Source organism: Mirounga leonina, unplaced genomic scaffold (genome assembly GCF_011800145.1).
Source record: "Mirounga leonina isolate KUSES-001 unplaced genomic scaffold, KU_Mleo_1.0 Mir_180, whole genome shotgun sequence".
Taxonomy (NCBI): domain Eukaryota; kingdom Metazoa; phylum Chordata; class Mammalia; order Carnivora; family Phocidae; genus Mirounga; species Mirounga leonina.
The window spans coordinates 29,589,205-29,608,694 of record NW_023270469.1 but is presented as its reverse complement, the minus strand read 5'-3'; the positions used below and the strand labels follow the sequence as shown (position 1 = coordinate 29,608,694).

Here is a 19,490-nt window from a genome sequence, read left to right as displayed (position 1 = left end):
ATATACATGTGTATATATATACATATAAGTATGTACATGGTTTTAGCCTCAGAGAGCCTACGGTTTAGTGATATAAGGCCCACATCATAAAAGAAAATCAACAAGGTGAGTGGCCCAAGTGAGGCTAAGCACAGAGCCCAGGGAGCAGGCCGCTATAGTAATTCTTAGGTTGAATATGGGCTGAGCTGTGGGGGCAACAGGTGAATGTATGGAAAAGGGACAAATGTGAACATCCCCAGGAAGCATTGTATGGTAAACTTGGATTTTGCTTACAGTCTTGATTGCTGGTTCTGTCTCTGCAGTGCTCGACCGGAACCTTGGATTATATCTTAGAGCGCTGCCAGCTGGCTCTGCAGAATGTCCGTAATGAGGTGGACAATGGTGATGTTTCTTTGAAATCCTTTGAGCCTGCAGTTCTGAAACAAGGAGAAGAAATCCACAACGAGGTGAGACTTTTCAAGAACTGGGAAGCTACTTGCGAGCTAACAAGTTGATCTGCCATAATTTCATATGGGTATGAGCCCTGAAATTCCTCAGTGAGAGGCAAAGAACAGTTTAATTACCTACAACGACAGCAGTAGCCAGAGTATCTGCATTTTTGTGCCAGTTCTGTAAGCCTCTCTCTGCAGGACAATGCAAAGTGGGCCCATAATGTGGACGCATGCAGGGCTTGTGTTATAGGAGAGGAACTTGAGCCAAGGGAAGCTGAATCTTTTATAATAGGTAGTGAGCATGCCTGACCTTTGCTCCAAACCAGACACTGTCTTTATCCTCCAAGGCTGTTAGCATCCCTGCCCTTTGTTCTGGAGGAGAAACTATATCTTCCAAGGTTGTTTACGCTACCAAACATTCTTGCAGTAGGAGGCTGAGGTGGAGGGAAGTCAGTGCCTTGCTCACAAGACATGCAGAAGCATGAGACTCATGAAGAGTAGTCTTCCCGCAAAGACCAGAGGGGTCATGGGTGGGCCCTAAGAGCAAGTGTCAGTGCCTTGCTTGTTATTTACAAAATGAGGTGCAGTTCTGCAGTCAGACCAGCAGGATCCCACCATCCAGGGTTTCACAAACTTTGCTGCTCTCAGTAACACCCTTTCCGCTGTTCCTTTATCTTTGGACCGTCCATGTTGTGGTCTATTTAAGGCTTCTAAAAATTCCGCTCATTTGTTTAAAAAGATTTATTTATTTATTATTTTAGAGGCAAGAAAGAGCGGGTAGAGGGAGAGAGAGAAAATCCCAAGTGGACTCCCCGCTGAGCACAGAGCCCGACTTGGGGATCGATCCCATGACCCCGAGATCATGACCCGAGCCAAAATCAAGAGTCAAATGCTGAACTGACTGAGCCACCCAGGCGCCCCGTAACTCAGCTCATTTTTTAGGTAAATACATTTCTTTGAAAAGGAGGCTTTGCATTACCACTGTAAGTAGAAGCCAGCATCACCAGGCAAAAGAGAAAGGAACCAGGGAAATCTTGCCATTGAAAACAGAGCAGTGTTACCACCTTCCAGCAGGTGCTTTTGCTGGGAGGAGGCTCTGAGCCTCAAGTCTCCGTTATCCATGGGAGAAGGGAGATTTGCATACAACTTCATGCATTTTCTAACAGACATTGAATATTATATTTCAAATGGGTGAATTTTGTCATGGGTAAATTATACCTCAAAACAAAAAACATTAAAAGGAAAAAAGGAGATTCCCAAGGGCTAGAGAACTGTTGAAGGTTATCACCAACCTGCGACTTTCTCTTTGCTAGAATTGGAAGGATTGATGGAGAATTTGGAATATAAAAATGTTCTCTTTCGTCCTTTCAACAAGTAATGACTGACCTTGTGTCTGGTATCTTCTGTGTGCTTTAAGATATACTGGTAAGTAAAACAGTCGTTCTAGTGTAGGGAGATGACAAGTAATAAACTTAGTGCATCTGTTCATCTGGTAGTATGTTAGATTGAGAGAGCTAGAAAACATTCCCACTGAGAAGATGTGCCGCAGGCAGGGGCTTAAAGGACATGAGGAGTGAGCCATGTAGATATCTGGGGAACAGCATTTGGGCAGAGGGAGAAGCCACCGCAAAATCTGTGATGTGGGAGAATGCCTGGTGTTTCCAGACTAGGTAAGGGACAGTCTACCATTGTGACTTGAATGGCAGGAGTGGAGCTGTGAGTTAGAGGACATGAGGTCACAGAGGTGGTATTAGGGGACTGGAAGGCAGCAGATCGTATCAGTCCTTGGAGGTCCCTATAAGGACAACCACTTTCCCGTTTACTCAGAGGGAAATGGGGAGCCACTGAGGGGTTTGGAGCAGAGGACAAACAGTGTCTGCTTCCACAATATCATAAAATGTCTTTAAAGAGATATTTAGGGGCGCCTGGGTGGCTCAGTTGGTTAAGCGACTGCCTTCGGCTCAGGTCATGATCCCAGGGTCCTGGGATCAAGTCCCTCATCGGGCTCCCTGCTCTGCGGGAAGCCTGCTTCTCCCTCTCCCACTCCCCCTGCTTGTGTTCCCTCTCTCGCTGTGTCTCTCTCTGTCAAATAAATAAATAAAATCTTTAAAAAAAAAAAAAAAGAGATATTTAGGATCTTATGAACTGCTCCACACTTTGTGAAATATTGCCATAATCTCAAGAACCAAAGGCAAAGGAATTCTTCCTTATGAGCAACACTTCTGATGCTCATAAGCTGCACTCAGGACTGACTTTCTTCCCTTCATTGTGCCTGATAAGTGTCCCATTTTTTTCTCTTCTCTGTCCTTGCTAGAGACATTGTTGATAGCTAGAACTTCAAGGGACATAGGCGTTTATGGGCCTGGTGACCTCACTGAAATTAGACTTGGGAGCAAAGTTATGTCTTTCTCCATATTTGTAGTAAAGAAATTCTAATCTGGAAATGTAAGTCTTTTCCTTCTCTACAAACCTTGCAATGTTAGGATTCAGGCTAGTAGAATGGGTGTCCCCTTTAACACTTACCGGGGCTATTTTTGCCCCCTGTCCTTCTGGTCTTCTTCTCTGACTGACTGAGATGTTTTGTTATCATCAACCGGTGGGGGCGGTCTGTAGCAATCACCCTGTTTGTCTAACAGAATATTGTCATCTGAACCCATTAGTCTCAGAAAGTGACTGGCTGCTTTTGTCATTGTATACGTTAGCAAAGCGGGATAGAGCTATATCAGAAGCCTTAGCCCCTTGAGACTGGTTGAGGGTTGAAGGGAGAGAGAGAGATCTTGCATCTGAATAGCGTGCATGCTCACCTTGTCCATCCCCCCAGTCTTTGATTCTTCAAGGCCATCCCCTTAAAGAATGAATTCCATATGTCAAGGCATATCGGCAGATACTACTCTTCGGCCATACATGCTGGCCTGGGATGGAGCCCTGGTATGCTGCCTTTCCACTGGGTCCCGTTGTTAAGCAATAGCACACATGTCCGTAATAGTTCCCTCGGGTTCTTTATTGTTTGCTTTCCTCTTTCTTAAAAGCCATGTGCCTCCGCTGCACCAGTTATAGGACGAAGCCCTTGGTTTTATGTGCTGCGGGCTTTCAGGCTATGTGTGTGTAGAAGTGGCTCGTTTTCCTTAGAAGCCTCCTAACTAAGTGATTTGGGACTTTGGGGAGTAGAACTGAAGACCTTAAGCTATTTTTTCCTAATTTGAGATGCTTAGCAAAGATTTTTTTTTTTTGTCCAGTCGGAAGCAGAATCTTGCTGCATGTTTTTAAATATTCTGTTTTCCTTCTTAAAAATAGTTTGGGTCAAGGAGCGCCTGGGTGGCTCAGTTGGTTAAGCCGCTGCCTTCGGCTCAGGTCATGATCCCGGGGTCCTGGGATTGAGCCCCGCATCGGGCTCCCTGCTCGGTGGGAAGCCTGCTTCTCCCTCTCCCACTCCCCCTGCTTGTGTTTCCTCTCTCGCTCTGTTTCTCTCTGTCAAATAAATAAAATCTTTAAAAAAAAAAATAGTTTGGGTCTGGTCAAACCTGCATCTTCTTTAAAGTTACTTTGAAAGGGCCTTTAAAGTGTGGCTTTTTGTACACTGGACATTAGCATCTCTCCCTGGTCTCACATCTTTCTCAATGAGATAATTTATTTCAGTTACTACAGTGAGACATTAACCCCAGCGGGCCTGCTCACGCATCTCATGAGGGAACTGCGCGAGCTGAGCTGGGGCCAAACCAAGAGCCCACTAACTTGGCAGAAGAAAAGTAGGTGACAGTTGCTTTACCTGTAAGAGAATTGAGATGATTTACAATATATGGTAGCTCATAAATATGATTTTGAACTTTACTGTTGAATGCCTAAGGTTTCAGGTAGGCAGGTTTCTTTCCCTTCAGACTTTTCTTAGACATCTTTTAGAAGAAAAATGTTTCTTGACAGATCTTTTAGATTGTTCCAGGTACAGGTTAGTTATGAGGGTTTGAGGAGATGGTTTTCCGAGTCAGTTATGAAGCTGACACTGTTGTGGACATATTTTCATATTTCTCTGATCATTCAGACGGCCCTTCAAGAACTTGCAAGGCCTCTAGGTTGTCAGTAGGCTTTGGGTAAATTCCAGGGGGCATTGCTTACCTTTGTGTTGCATTGGCCCAAAAGATTGTATCATAGTGAATTTCCTTTAAGGGCATGTCCAAAATCTGGGAGTTTGGTTCATAAGCATCATGAAGTCAGAGAGAACCTCAAGAGAGTTCCTGTGTGTTGTCTCCCTGAGGCTCACATCTTTGGGGATCTGCGTCACCCGTGGCGTGTCCTTGGCCTCAAGTCAGCCACAGCCCTCCTGATGGCTTGTCTTTTATTTCTGCTCTGATAGTTATGAGCTTCCCGGGGGCACCATACCCTGGAGAAGGGATGGGGACCCTACTCCTAGCATGCTTAGAACTTTATTGGTCAGTTGCTGTGGTTGGCCTTTGATTTATTTATTACTTATTTTGTTTTTTATTTTTTAGCCCTGAAGAAATTCAAGCTTCCCTTGTATTCTGAGTCCTGACCCTTCAGCTTTTATGCAGCATCCACCCAGCAACTTTTCCTTTCTGATCCCCACAGTTTAGGGAGGAAAAAAAGTTAAAATAGCTTTTTTTGCTTGTTCATTTGTTTGTTGGTGGTGGTTTTTGTGTTGTTTTTGTTTTTTTTGTTGTTGTTGTTAACTCAAACTCTGAATCAAGGGGCTGGAAATCTTTTTTGCTTCCTTAATTACTTTTACGAAAGCAGCCAACGGCTTCTCTTTGGCAGTGGGGGAAGTGGTGAGGGTGACATTTGCTTAAAATCCTGTCCTGTTTTTTACCCACGACACTGAGACGAAAAAGTCAGGTTCTGGAGTTGAATAAAATGCATGCCAGTGGATTTGATGCCCAGAAAGATTGTCATCTCCTGGGCAGTACTTCAGCTCATGAATAAACCTCTGCTGGGAGGAAGTCCTCAGTGGTGAACTTTACTGACTGGCCCAGTGGGAGGGGGGTGGGCGCTAATTGACATGGATGTTAAAACTTTTCCTGCTAAGAAAATTTTATCAGATTGTGAGATCCTTGGGGACAACAAGTTCTAGGCCTCATGGCCTCGTTCAGTTTGCTTTCTTAGCATCTAGCAAGTGCCCGGCATATGGTAGGCTGTTCATTATTAACCCACTAAGCCTCACCACAAACCTATGTGGTTGTTAGGTAATGATCCTTATTTACAAGTGACCTAGCCATTTGGTAGTGGAGCCCTTATTCTTACTCGTGGCACTGTCTGCTTCAAATGATAGCTGGGCACCTAAGGAAGAGGAAGTCGTGACTTATTACAATGGACCGGGTCTTTCTTTGCTTTCTTGTCTGAGAGCGGAGTCTCCAGGTGTGCCCCTCTCCTGCCTTCTGAGTTTTAAATTCCTGAAATCTAGACCCTGATAGATGAATGAACTAATTACATAGGATAATCGATTTTCTTTCCAGGGATACCACAGTGTCCTCAACAATGGAAATAACCGGCCTCAAGATAGGAAAACCTTTTAAAATCTTTTCAGCTCTCCCTGACGTAGGGCGTGATGCCATGCTGATAGGCTGTTCCTGAAGCGTGAACACATTTCATGCAAAATCTCTTAAAAATAAGTCGTCTTGTAATAAATAACGTTGTTAAACCTGTATCTTCAGAGTTGAACTACACTTGTATTCGCTCTCCTTCAAAGCAGTCAAGTTTACAGCTGTCTCTTAATACCACAGATAAGGTTCAGCAACTATTGTCTTAATATTGTCTACATTCCTTTTTTTTTTTTGTTTAAACAGCTTTAACTGAAATCAGTTCTGCATATCAAACAAACATTTGGTTAATGTAAACTAAAACCCTTTCATATGACTGGGTGTTCTCAGGTTAGTTATTTGAGCCATTTTCACCATTGTTAAATCTTCACAAGTTGCTTTTGTTTGCCTCATGAAAGTTCAATATGGATAAACACAAAAATTCTTTGTGGTAACAGGTAAAGATTATAATAGTTTGTCTGTATAGGGAACACGATTACCTGAGCAAAGTCAGACGACCCAACATTAAGCTGTGAAAGCTCTACACTTCTTTAGAGGGCAGAGGTAAAAAGAGTTTGGGGGATGAATAGACTTGTACTTTGACGATAAAATTTGATTCTTTTCAAGTTGAAGATGAGTTTTTGAATATATGGAAAGTGGATAGAAAATAGTTTCTTACCCTTCCAAAACTTTACTCAGCCTCTCATCTACATATATTGGGATTGTTTCAGTTGCAAGGGACAGAAAACTCAGCCTGAATTGGCTTAAGTAGAAAAAGGCTTCAGGAACAGCTTGATCAAGGGCCAGGTGGTATCACCGCCTGGTTTTTATCTTTTTATCTTGCAGTTGCTTCCTACTTTGTTGTCTCCATTTTCCCCATTTGTGGCAAAATGGTTGTAGAATGCTCTTCCTGAATCTTCTCAGTCTTCAGACTTACTGTGATTGAACATACGGTGATTGCCCCCATACCTGATTCTGTGACTAGAGAAATGTGGTGGGCTGATTGGCTGACACTTGGGTGGCACACTCCACCCCTGGTATTGGGGTTGGAGCTCTCCCCAGACCACATGAACTGGGGAGGTGGGTCATTTACCAAATGAATAGCGGGGTTTTGCTAGAATAGAAGGAGGAATGCTAAGGTGGCATATAATAACCATAATAATAACCATAGTAGGTTCATAGGAAGGAAAAGCAATTATTAATGTCTTTGCTGCTCTTTCTACCTATTATCATGTGCCCTGAGTTGAAAAGTAACAATTTGAATGGCTGTTACTTTAATACACACCCCCACAATTAACTTTGTATTATTTCGTTATAAGGGCTAGGATTCTCACCAGCTCCTCCTGGCCCATAGTAAATTCTTTATTGGTTTTAAATTTAAGAAACTTGAAATTGATATCTCTTAATATGTGTCTGTGTTTTGCTCTAAGTACTAGTCTTTAATAAAGATGTTTAATAAAAACTGATTTTGATCATATCTTCCCTACAGAGTGCAGGCTGCTCTATACTTTAGGATCTCAGTATTTGTGTTTTGTTTTGCTTTTTTTTGGTAAAATTTATTTTTATTAATTAATTTTTTTTCAGGATTTGTTGATGAACATATAGTTTCCTCACGTCTGACTAATAAATGTGATGGAAAACCCCTCCCCACCCCAAGCTGGGTTTTCTCGCTAAGAAGACCTCAGTTTTAAGACTGCTCTTTTCTTGGCTTTGCAGAAATGCTCTGGAGACTCCAGGTTATATTGAAAACTGGTTAGGCTGAGCTTTTCTCACCTTTTCTCACCCTGTGGCAATTAAGTGACTGGCAGAGAATCGAGTGACGACCTTGTTGTCCTTGATTGTCCCTCACGAGGGCATTATAACAACTGCCTTCTCCTTATGGTCCCCAGGTCGAGTTCGAATGGCTGAGACAGTATTGGTTTCAAGGCAATCGATACAGAAAATGCACTGATTGGTGGTGTCAACCCATGACTCAACTGGAAGGACTGTGGAAGAAGATGGAAGGCGTGGTAAGTACATCAGGTCCGGGACCATATTTTCTGGGATGCTCTGCTCTGTAACTCCTCTGCTGCCTAATTTGCATAGGCAAATACATAATTCATTATTCTAAACTATTGAGTCAGGTAACTCTTGGTAAGGAACAGCCCCAATTTTGTCTGTACAAGCTCAGTTTAGTTCAGTGAGCGTTTTATCGAGTATTTCCAACATACAAGGCACCATGTTGGACACATGCTAGGAAGTGACGTGGAGGGAACAATAGTGCAGCAAGAAGATTTAAAATTCATTTGCCTTTTCAGACTCACCAGGCACCGTTCTAAGGGTTTTCCCCGTATTAACTTCTGAAATTCATACAATAGCCCTACGAAGTGTAGAAACTCTATATAAGAGTCTTAATTTATAGATGTGAAAACTGAGACATTGAGAAATTAAGTGCCTCGCCCAAGGTCAGAGAGTAAGTGGCTGAGCAAGATGGAGACCCAGGCAGTCTGGCTGTATGGCTTGTGCTCTTAACCACTACATTCAGTTTAACAAGGAGAGAGACGTGAATGTAGCCAGGTGTTACATTAGCTAAAATGAAAGCCTGTAATAGAGATTAAAAAAAAAAAAAAAATCACGGTCCAGAGGAGGGAGTATTAAATTCAGAGCACTGGACCCGGACTTTTGTGAAACAATAGATGTGGCTTTTGGGGACTTTGGATGGGGAGGAGTAGGGTCAGATAGGGCATTTGGAGAGGAACATCAGGCTCCAGGAAGTGCACTAACAAGATGGCAAGTGGGGAAGGACAGCCTGCCCTGGAGCAAGGTGTCAGGGGATGTAGTCGGAAGTGTAGCTGGAAGGAGAGTTGAGGCCACTTGCAAGTTTTGAATTGTCTTAATTTAAATAATAGTAATAGCAGACTCTTATGTGATACTTATGAAGTACCAGGCACTATTCCGAATGTTTTATATATAACTTATTTAACTTTTATGACAACCCCATGAAGTAGGTATAATGGTTCTCTATTTCATAAACCAGGAGACTGAACCACAAAAGGTTTACATAACTTCCTCACGATCATACAGCCCCTGAAGTGGGGGGACCTGGGATTTGAGCTCAGGAAGGCTGGCTCCAGAGTCAAGCCCTTCACTGCCTCACTGTCCTGCCTCCAACCCGTCGACTTGGGAACGTAGTGGAAAAGTGATAAAAGCCTGCCCAACTCTAGGTAGTACCACTGCACAGACTTGGAAATGTACTGGAAACAGTGAACTGGTCTGCAAAAATGTGTAGCTGCAAAAATGTGTATTTTATAATAATGAAAATATCAAGTCATAACCCTGAAGCGGTCTTAGTTTGAAAGTCTATGTCAGAATCCGGAAGTCCTTGCTTTCCAGACATCTCCTCAGATCTTTAAATGATGCCTTTTCATGGATATATGTCTGAGGAAGGAATGTTATAATCCTCCTTTTATTGTACTAACAGTATCACAAAAATGGATTCCTCCAAAGACCTGAGTCTCAGTGTAAAACTGAGCATTGTAAAACTGAGTTGGAGGTAATGAAAAGTCCATGCCTTAATCTCCTTAGTTAGTTCTGTTCCTAAAATTAGGCTGTGTGGTGTATGCTTCATTTTTATGGGATGTATATATAAAGGCAGCTTCAGTTTCAGGGAATTTTTTACTGTGTTATTCTGGTTTTGTCCATTTACATATGAGTTAGAAGAACCTCTTTATTTGCCAGACTTTGACTCTTAAGACATCAGGTTGACTTTGGGATTGTAATTTGACAACTCCGCAGATTAGAACATTTGAATTGGCAAATAAATAAGAAAGGAACTCATTGATTTTGTTAAAAAAAAAAATTCTTTGCATTTCTTTTTGTTCAAGGTTTTGTTTTGTTTTTTTCTTCTTCTAAAGAGTAGTCTTTGGTGTTGGGAACTTACTGATTACATTCATTATGAATTCATTTAAAAGCTTTAGTTATAATTTTTTTTTTTTTAATCGGGCCATGGCACATTAGTTAGATGGAATATCTTCTGTTTACTTTATGACTCTTGTGCAAAAAATACCAAGAAGAAGAGCAATCTTCGGAGGGCTCCAGAGCGAGTTTCCTTGCAGTTGGTGGGGCATTACTGAGTGTTCCCAGTGAAATCAATGGCCCCAGTGTCTCTCCTCAGCCAGCCTCAGGGTGATCATTATCAGCTGAGTGAAGGTTTGGGCCAAGATAAAAGGGATGATACTTCCAAATTAAATCTAAGCATGGCTTCAAGCCTCTTTAAATGACCTTTAACAAATTCATAATAATTTATTTTTGCTATTGGGAGAGACAGAAGATAAGGATCATTGGGGAAGTAAAGTCTATGGTTCTGGGGCTCTGTTAGTGCAGTGCCATCTGGTATTTGTGTACTGGGGGGCGGAGCTGGTGCTGGGCGCCTAGAATTCCTGCTTTGCACCAGCCCGCCTCCCATGTTCGCAGTTGCAAGCAGTAGGGGGCAGTGTTGAGCCACCAGTTTGAGGCCTCAAGATGCTGGCCTTTCAGGAAAATGCATACAAATGTACCATTAACTGTCAAGAATTATCCCTGTTGCTTCAAGTTAGCTGTAATCTCCAAGATTCCCTAACACAGGAAATCAGTTGTGGGTTAACAAATTCAACAGCAATTTAACATAAAAAGTGCACATTTGGGTTCTGTAGAATTAGACTAATCTGAACAGCATTTCTGAACATACTCACTTTGCTTCCAGGGAATATATTACTCAAAATTATTATCCTTTTAGACAAATGATTCTTCTTTATCTCTGTGCTTTTATTTTTTTAATTGTAAAATCATGTGTGTGTTATGGAAACACTTCTGTAATTAACGTATCTTGTCTGTTCTGCACCATAGTATCGATCTCTTTTGGTGAAAACAAAACAAAACAAAAAAACCTCAGGCAATATGTACATTACTTTTCACCTTTTGCTTATGAGTAAAGCAACCTCTGACGGCCCTTGTACCAGGGAAGAGACTGGTGTTGTGATTTCTCTCTGTCTCGGTGTTCTTTTTCTTTTTCCACCACTTTGTGGTTGGAAGGTGTAGTCTCAGGTTGGATACAGAAGAATGGAAAATGAGCTTTGCAATCGCATTTCTTCCCTTAATGGTAATTGCTTCTTCACATGTCATAACCATATTTCAGAACGTTTAGTCCACTGTGTCTAAAACTCCCCTAGCCTCTACTTCCCATTCTCTGTTCCAGCAAGCACTGTTTTTAACACAGTTTATTCTCGCCACTTCTCCCCCCCACCCCCAGGATAGTTTTACTCTGTGCTTGCTCTTATATGTAAATGTTAAACCTTATATTTGAATGACATTCTGATAAAATACCACATTTTCCCTGAATATTACCTCATGAATTTATGAGCCATTAACCCCAAAGCAGCACAACCCTTTCGTATAACCTAAGAATTTAGCCTTGCCTTTTCTTCTCATCTTTGCTCCCTGTTCAGGATGGTCTTATTATAACCCTGGAACGCTATTCAGATATTTGTATTTTATTTTATTTTCTTAAACCAACCCACCACCTCACAACCAAGATTACTGTATTATGAGGCGACTCTTCAGGATAAGAGAGAGTTACCATTTGAAAGAAACTGTACAAGCTTTGCTTTCTGGGTAAAGAGAAATATGAAAAGCCGAAGTCTCCTGTGAGGTGAGGAAGTCTTGCTGTAGCCAGAGATTCAATGGATAGGCCATTTGTCTCTCAGGGTCTGGTATCGCACTTTGCAAAACTGACATTTATTTTACCTATAAAAATGTTTTAACACCATCAAATTCACAACGATACGAGAAAGAATGCTAGGTGTGATGTCCTCTAAATTGATGACATTTATTCATTTCCCTTTGGCCTTAAAAAACAAAAGGTTAATTTAGTATAATCCAATGGAAATATTCTAGAATAATTTCCAGAGTAAACATTTTCAGAAGTACTGATGATTGATATACTGGAGAGAAATTTCTTCATGCTTTTTCTTTTCTTTTCTTTTCTTTTTAGTGCTTCTTTCGTTTAGGAGAGAAGAGTAGAATCCTGATCGTTTTGAATGTTTTGCATTTCCTGTCTTGACAGTTCTTCGTGCTGGGATAGCAGTGTGTTTATATGGCAGTTGGCCTTTCTAACCTTTATTGACTTTAGTGGGAAGGAGCCAAGACTGGAGCATTTTAATGTATCCGTTTTGAAACACTGTAAAACACAATATATAATTATGTTGGGTAAGCTATAGGCTGCATTAAATTCTACCCATTTATGTTAAAATTTGGCACAGGAGAGCAGAGAGACCTGGAAAACGAGTAGGTGTTTTATTTAATTCTGTTACCAGTTTCTTGTTGTTAAAAGTTTTAAGAGAGAAAGGTACTTACAAATGTAAAGGTTGTCCTTTACAAGTTTGTTATAATAGTTTAATTTTGAGATGAGTCATAGGTTTTTCCTTGTCATTTTGGCCTGTGTCAATCATCTGGGAGAGCTCATGCCAGGAGCCTGTCCACGGCTGTCTGGTGGAGCCTTTCCTGGTATAGCTTACACAGTCCTGGGCAGTGACTGAGCCGAGGAGCAGTTTGTTTGTTTTTGGAGAGATTAATGAAGCTCTCATCACAATGCTTTAGATTAAATTCTTTGTAGCTGAACAGAGGAACAAGGCTGCTTTTTCGTACACTGAAATATACACTGGGTATCCCAGTATTGGCTATTCTATTACAGTTCAATTAGCTAAGTTCATTTTAAGCTTTCTTCTAAGATTAAAGATTTTGGGGGGTAGGAGGAATAATAAAATTAAAATTACATATTAATTTTCTGCCCATGTTAATAGTGAAGTTACCAACTCATATTCATATACGTCTGTGTAAATATATGTGTGTGTATATATATAAATATCTCCCCTTTTAGTGTTAATGTATATACTGAATTATATTTGCAAACATAATCCTTGCTTCCATTTTTCAGAAGTAGCATCACTGATAAAGGAGCAGAAGATATTATAGTAATTTAGGATTTGGTGTGAGATGTCTGGTGGTTTTAAATTAAAATTTAAGTTCCCTTCTCCCTTTTCTGACTGGTGCAGTGCTGAGTGGCTCAGGATAAGCACAGATTGGAGGCAGGTTAACAGTCACAAGTATCCAATAATTCAAATTATGTACACAGACACTGAGTTTGGGGACCTCTATATTTAACTTTGGAAATTTGGAGGAAAAAAAAGAAAAAAATGTCACTTTTCAGCTACAGTGGCTAAAAATCCTGGGCTCACCTTTTTTGTTATCTTAAACGTGTTCACTGAAGGTTGCTGCTTTCCACCCTCCTCCCTCCCCAGCCCCCCACCGCTGTTCCCCACAGCGCATCGTTCTATTAAGAGTAAAATATCTGAGGGGAAATTGTATGTGTAATTTAGCAATGAATTTCTAACAGGTTTTGATTCCTTCTTTGATTGCCTTCTGGATTTCTCTCAGAGTTTTCCAGTTTTTCCCTTAGTTGCTGCAGACTTAGTAATGAATTAAAAAAAAAAAAAAAGCATTGTGTATCCTGTCTTTTTGGGGAAAAAAATTTACAATTCCAAGAGAATTCAGGCTTAAGCTTGAGAAACAGAATGTGCATCGAAAGCACAAAGGACTGTGTTTATGATTCTCTTTGAAGTGTTTTTGCAACTGGATAAGGAAAATTTTAGAAACCGTCTGATAGTGTTCAGGGTAAATACTTAAACCCCTTTAGAGAATTTCACACACAGATACTGTGCAGCAGAAAAAAGGGATACTTATGTTTCTTAAAGCTGCTACAGCCTACAGCTTTGTACTTAAAGACAGAGGTGTTGAATAGAATTCTACTGAGGATACATCCAGTGACAATATCTCCGGGAATATCAGAGCAAACCAGTGGGTAGGACTTTCTGTTTTTAACCCTTACTTGTGCTGTATGGGAGTTGAGCGTTATTGGTACCAAGCACTAGGATGTGCCTGTTACATCCCAGGAATGTGAAGAGGATCGTTCAGGTGCCTCTGCTCTGCACACAAGAGGAACAAGGCTAAAGAAGCCGAAAACAGCGAGACAGAGTGACGGAAGCTGGGAAACTCCCAAGTACGAGCCTTGCCATCTCTCTTAACTCTTGTTAGCACACGCAGAGAAAACCTGGAATAAACAGCCACAGTTTCTCTTTTAGCCTCGATTCCATAGGCTTTAGCTACATTTTGCTAGCCTTTGTTAAATGCACATGCACACACACACGTGCGCACACGCACACACAGGCACACGTGCACGTTTCACACATGTTCTGTTTTCTTTTCAAATAGACAGATTTGGTTGTTTTAAGTAATTGTAACCACGCCAGATTTCAGATTGATGCAGAGGTGTGAAGATCCTGCTTCTTTCCCCTGGGGGGGTGCTCTTGCAGCCTTGGCTGCTGGCATATCTTTTGGATTCCTTTGACTAGCCAACCATCATAGCATTTCAGATATGAATCAGAACTCTGGGTGCCAGATTGGGGTGTCAGTAATTTCCATTTTTTCCTGGAAAAGTTACAGCCCCAAACAATTCTATACCTTATTTCTTCTAGTTCTTTTGGAGGGTGGGTGGCTGAGGTGGGGAGTAGGGCATTAAATTCAGCTCTAGTCTGTTGTTTATCTTATTAGAAAGACTTTTGAAATATTCTAGAAGAGTCTCTGTTTAGAAGAATGAAGTTATGTTAGAAAAAAATCGGCAGGCCTACAGTTTTGAAAGAAAAACAAGATCTCCACAGGATGTATGCTAGTTGTTGGGAACATTATCAAGATTATAGGATCTTTTTTCCCCCAAGTTGGTTAATGAATGGTCCCTAAAACTGTTACCTTCTGAAGAAAATTGTTACGATGATCAAATGAAAAAGTATATAACATATAAAATACTGTACACACACAGGCATCAGCACTGGTGATTTTATTTTATTTATTTTATTTTTTTTTAAGATTTTTTTTTATTTGTTTGACAGAGAGAGACACAGTGAGAGAGGGAACACAAGCAGGGGGTGCAGGAGAGGGAGAAGAAGGCTTCCGCTGAGCAGGGAGCCCGATGCGGGGCTCAATCCCAGGACCCTGGGATCATGACCTGGGCCGAAGGCAGATGCTTAACGACTGAGCCACGCAGGTGCCCCGATTTTATTTTATTTTTTTAAGGATCTTATTTATTAGAGAGAGAGAGAGAGAGAGCACGAGCAGGGGGAGGGGCAGAGAGAGAGGGAGAAACAAACTCCCTGCTGAGCGTGGAGCCCAACGTGGGGCTCCATCCCAGGATCCTAATAAGATCATGACCTGAGCCGAAGGCAGACGCTTAACCGACTGAGCCACCATGCGCCCCACCACCAGTGATTTTAAAAGGAAGTGTCGACAGTCCTCAGTTTAGGAGCCCTTACTTAGAGGTCATTTGACTAAGTCCCCCTTAGTGACAGCGTCTCTCCCCTTTTCTCATCTCCCTTCCTCCAGAACTGGGGTCAGTCCTGGAGCTAGAGGGACTCAATGAATTGGAGCCCATTGCTACTCTCGTAATGTTTCTACCCCACTGTGGGCTAAATACTTTGGGAAGCTGGGCTGGGAATCTCTCCATATTTTGCAAAAATGTCTCTATGGAGAAATGTGCTCCCAGTGCCAAAATCTGACTTACCAGAGAGCTCTGGGAACACATTAAGTCGGCCCTTCCGTGCATTAAGGGTAACAACCATGATCCTGCTCTCTTTTCATTGACATCTGCAAAAGAATGACCTTTTTTTAAACTAAGGGAAACTTGATATGTTGCCTTTTCAGTATTCCTGAAAGTATCTCTGTGATCATTTGTAGATGATGTTTTTAACACCATCTTTTCCCCTAACATGTAAATTATGATTGACTTTTTTTTGTATTTCCTCTATGTGACCTCAGCCCATCTGGAACCACCTGTGACGATCTCATTTGTAAATTTTTCCTTGATGTGTATAAAAATCTCAGATAACTTCCAACTTGTTTTTGATTGATTGACAAAATTAGCCTTCAAATAAAAATCTGGAGTACTATGGCAATACTCAAAATTAATTTCTACTGTTTCAGACATATCTGCTTTGGTCATGAAGACTTGGAACAGGTGGTAGCTTGATAGTGTATATCCCTTTACTTAAATATTATTAATTTAAATGAGCAATTATGAAATACCCAGAATAATGCATCAGATCTTTAACAGATGTTGGGGGATCAAGAGGGCTTGTATTTTATTTAACGTCATATACTTTTCATGCAGTTAATAGTGAATTTTTTAACGGATGGAAGTGGTGGGATATTCCAGTGCCTGTAATAAATTATCTATTATCTGGGTACTGGGGTCTTGATGTCTTGGAGACCTGAATAGTGGTTGGGCAAGGTGGACCGTGTTTATTAGCTATTTAGTCATAATATCTCAAATGTAACATATCTCAAACCAAACTCTTGATTCCTATAATCTCCAGGTCTTTCTCCCAGGATCACACAGTTCAATAATTTGCACTGTCCAGTTACTCAACCTGTAACCTTGGAGTTCTCTTGATTTATCTCTTGATTCATCGGTGAATCCTGTTAATTCTGTTTTCAAAATATTCATGATCTGGCCACCCTTCACCACCCTCTGTGCTACCACTTTCGTAAGAACCACCATCATTTGTCCAAATAGCCTCCCTGCTTCTACCACCCTGCGTCCATCCCTGTGAGAGTGTTTCTTTATTTTTTTAAAAGATTTTATGTATTTATTTGTCAGAGAGAGAGAGAGAGAGAGAGTGCACGCACAAGCGGGGAGAGCGGCAGGCAAAGGGAGAAGCAGACTCCCCGCTGAGCAGGGAGCCCAATGTGGGACTCGATCCCAGGACCCTGGGATCAGGACCTGAGCTGAAGGCAGATACTTAACCGACTGAGCCACCCAGGCATCCCTAGAGAGTGTTCCTTTAAAATATAAGTCTGGTATTTCACTCCCCAGCCCAAACTTACCAACACGTGCAGACATCCCTCTTCCTCTCAACGAGCCTAGAGCACTACAGGGTCTGTCCGCCCTTCCCCCAGAACATTATTTCTCCTCCCTCCCAGCCCCCCACTCACCCTCCTACTGTCTTTAGAACATGCCCAGCCTCCTCCTGCATCATGGCCTTTGCATTTGTTGTCACCGCCATCTAGAATATTCTTCCCTCTGTTAATTTGCATGACTCACTCCCTCACCTCATTCAGGTCTCTCTGCTCATGTCACTCCTTGAAGAGTTTCTTATGATAGAGAGTACCTTATCCTGTTCCACTTTGCTTCCTATTGCTCTCCACCATCTGCCATGATCCTCATTTATTGTCTGCCTCTACCTAATATCCCTGTGAGAGCCGGACTTTGTCTCCTTCATTGTGATTTCCCTAGCTCCTCGAACAGTAGGTACCTGACACTTGTTGAAGAAACAAATCGATGTGAGGTCAGCGTTCCGGTCCAGCCATTTCCTCCCACCCATGTTAAACAGCATGGCCTTTAATAAATTCTTTTTAACTCTGTACATTTCCCTAAAATGTCAGGTCCTGCTTAGCAGGAATATTGTGGGGTTAGTTTCATTTTTAAACAAATGTAACCCCCCCAAACAATACCCCCAAACACCTTTAACATTTAAAAAATTAATAATATCGAAAGCACAGAGGATGCCTGAGAAGGTCCTAGTTTTATGCCTTTGGCATTTACTCTGAGAAGATTGAGCAGTCACTGGCAAACAACTTATGCAAATATGAAAAAAATTTTTTAAATGGGAGGCGTAAGTAGCTTATTAGCAGCCGTGCTGCTAAAAGTTAGAATCGTGGTGTTTCGTCTCATCTATTGGCATTATTTGTATTTTAGATTTTCCTGTTCTTGGAAAACTTAATAGAGTAAAATTGTCAAAAAATTAAATGAGTTCCCTAACAAAGCTTGGACTTTTTATTACTAATTTCCGAAAGTTATATAGGGAAAGCAGTGTATACTGGACAGGTTTTGGGCACAGAACTAGGGAAATCTCTGAGGAGTAAACTGACTTCCGCTAGACAAGCTGAAAACTGATTAAAATATTTATCATCCTTTGGGTATGCAATAGCTTTTGATGATGGAAGGCATATTAATATTCATCTTTGCTGCTTGTCTACACTTCAGACAGATCCTCAGAAAGGATGTTCAGATGACCAGTTTTCTTTCCTCACCAGGAGTCCTTGAGCCCCAGTACAGCTTGGAACCAAGAAATGCCTTGTGATGTGATTGAGCTTTTCCTCTGGGGGCTGGGGCTGGGGGAATACAAACCAGGAGAGACCTCTGGGCTGGAAAGCTTTAAAGGATTACTGCTTTCTCACAGGAAGTCTTTTGCTAGAACAAAGGGAAAAGTTTGGTTGTAATTTTACAAGCAGCAGAACTGCTACTGCTGAGTTGAGTCCATGAGGCAGCCCTGGCTCCTTGAGTGAAGTGGTGGGGGATCCAGGCCTTACCAAGGGTTTCAATGTGCATGCCACTGGAGGCTGAAGATTCCTCACTCCTTTCCCCTACGTTTGTTAAGGAAGAAGGAGAGAAATCAGTGGTGTTGGCTGCTGACCCCAAGGTCTTCTGACTGGTTGTTCTGGAATGTTCCATCTCTCTTTGTCTTGAGACAGAGTGAATATATATGGGATCCTCCTAGCCAGGCATAAGGAGCACAAGGTGGCCTGCTGGGGTTCTCAGGATCTATCTCTAAAATGTTTTTTTTCCTTTGTTGGGAAAAAGAATCTGGCTCAGTTAGTTCAGTTAGCTAGGTAGTGTTGTTTTCTGTCTAGATTGGAATAGTCTTGATTACATTTCAAGGGGGAGGGGGCAGCAAATAAGGGCTCTGAAAGAAACTGACCTCCTCACTGAGTGGTCTGCAAAGCCTGGAAATTGATAGAATAGTCTCATAAAAAAGGCTGTTGTGTTAAGACCCTTAGTTTCTGTCTTTTAAATCTGGAACATTAACACCTTTTGCGTTTTCTTTTTTGTTATTCCACACTGAGATCTTTTGATGGAATGTACCTTAAAAAAAATTGGGACCGTAATGATATTTGCAACCTATTTTAATAGAGTGGCATCAAAAAAGAAATATTCATTCTTCATTCTAGTCATTTCCTCATTCATCTGCTTCACTTTGTGCAGATAAGTGTGAAGTTCTACAAAAAGCCAGGCCTTCTGTCTCCCAGGTTGATAAGGCACAAGGCAGTAAGTAATTCAGAGGAAGAAAAATCAAAGGGGAGAGTGGATTCTGACATAGGCCTTTGGGAATACAGAGGATTTTGATAGATGGCAATGGGTGGAGGATATTCAGAGATGCTAGAAGCAGAGACATCATGGTGGGAAAACACAAAATCTGCTCACAAACTTGATTAGACTGGATGGAGTGTGGTTTGTGTGAGTCCAGTAGTGAGAGATAAGATTAGGGAGATTAGCAAGGAGCCTTTTCTAATGCATTTCTTTGCAAGGTACAGTGCTTTCACCCCTTAATGACTGCCTTCCTCAAACAGTCATGGAAAGCCAAGTGCTAATCATGGGCAGCTAAAAAGAAAATGAAATCTATCCTATGATCTT

General features: G+C 41.5%; 1 protein-coding gene across 2 annotated transcripts in view; it reads left to right on the top strand.

Annotated features, from left to right (window-relative positions):
- Positions 1-19,490, top strand: part of FTO (FTO alpha-ketoglutarate dependent dioxygenase) — a 373,021-nt gene that overhangs the window by 165,623 nt on the left and 187,908 nt on the right. For both annotated transcript variants that reach the window (XM_035025197.1, XM_035025199.1), the window contains exons 6-7: positions 303-446; positions 7,846-7,965. In XM_035025197.1, coding sequence (XP_034881088.1) covers positions 303-446; positions 7,846-7,965 — 264 coding nt within the window. The remainder of the gene's footprint in view (positions 1-302; positions 447-7,845; positions 7,966-19,490) is intronic.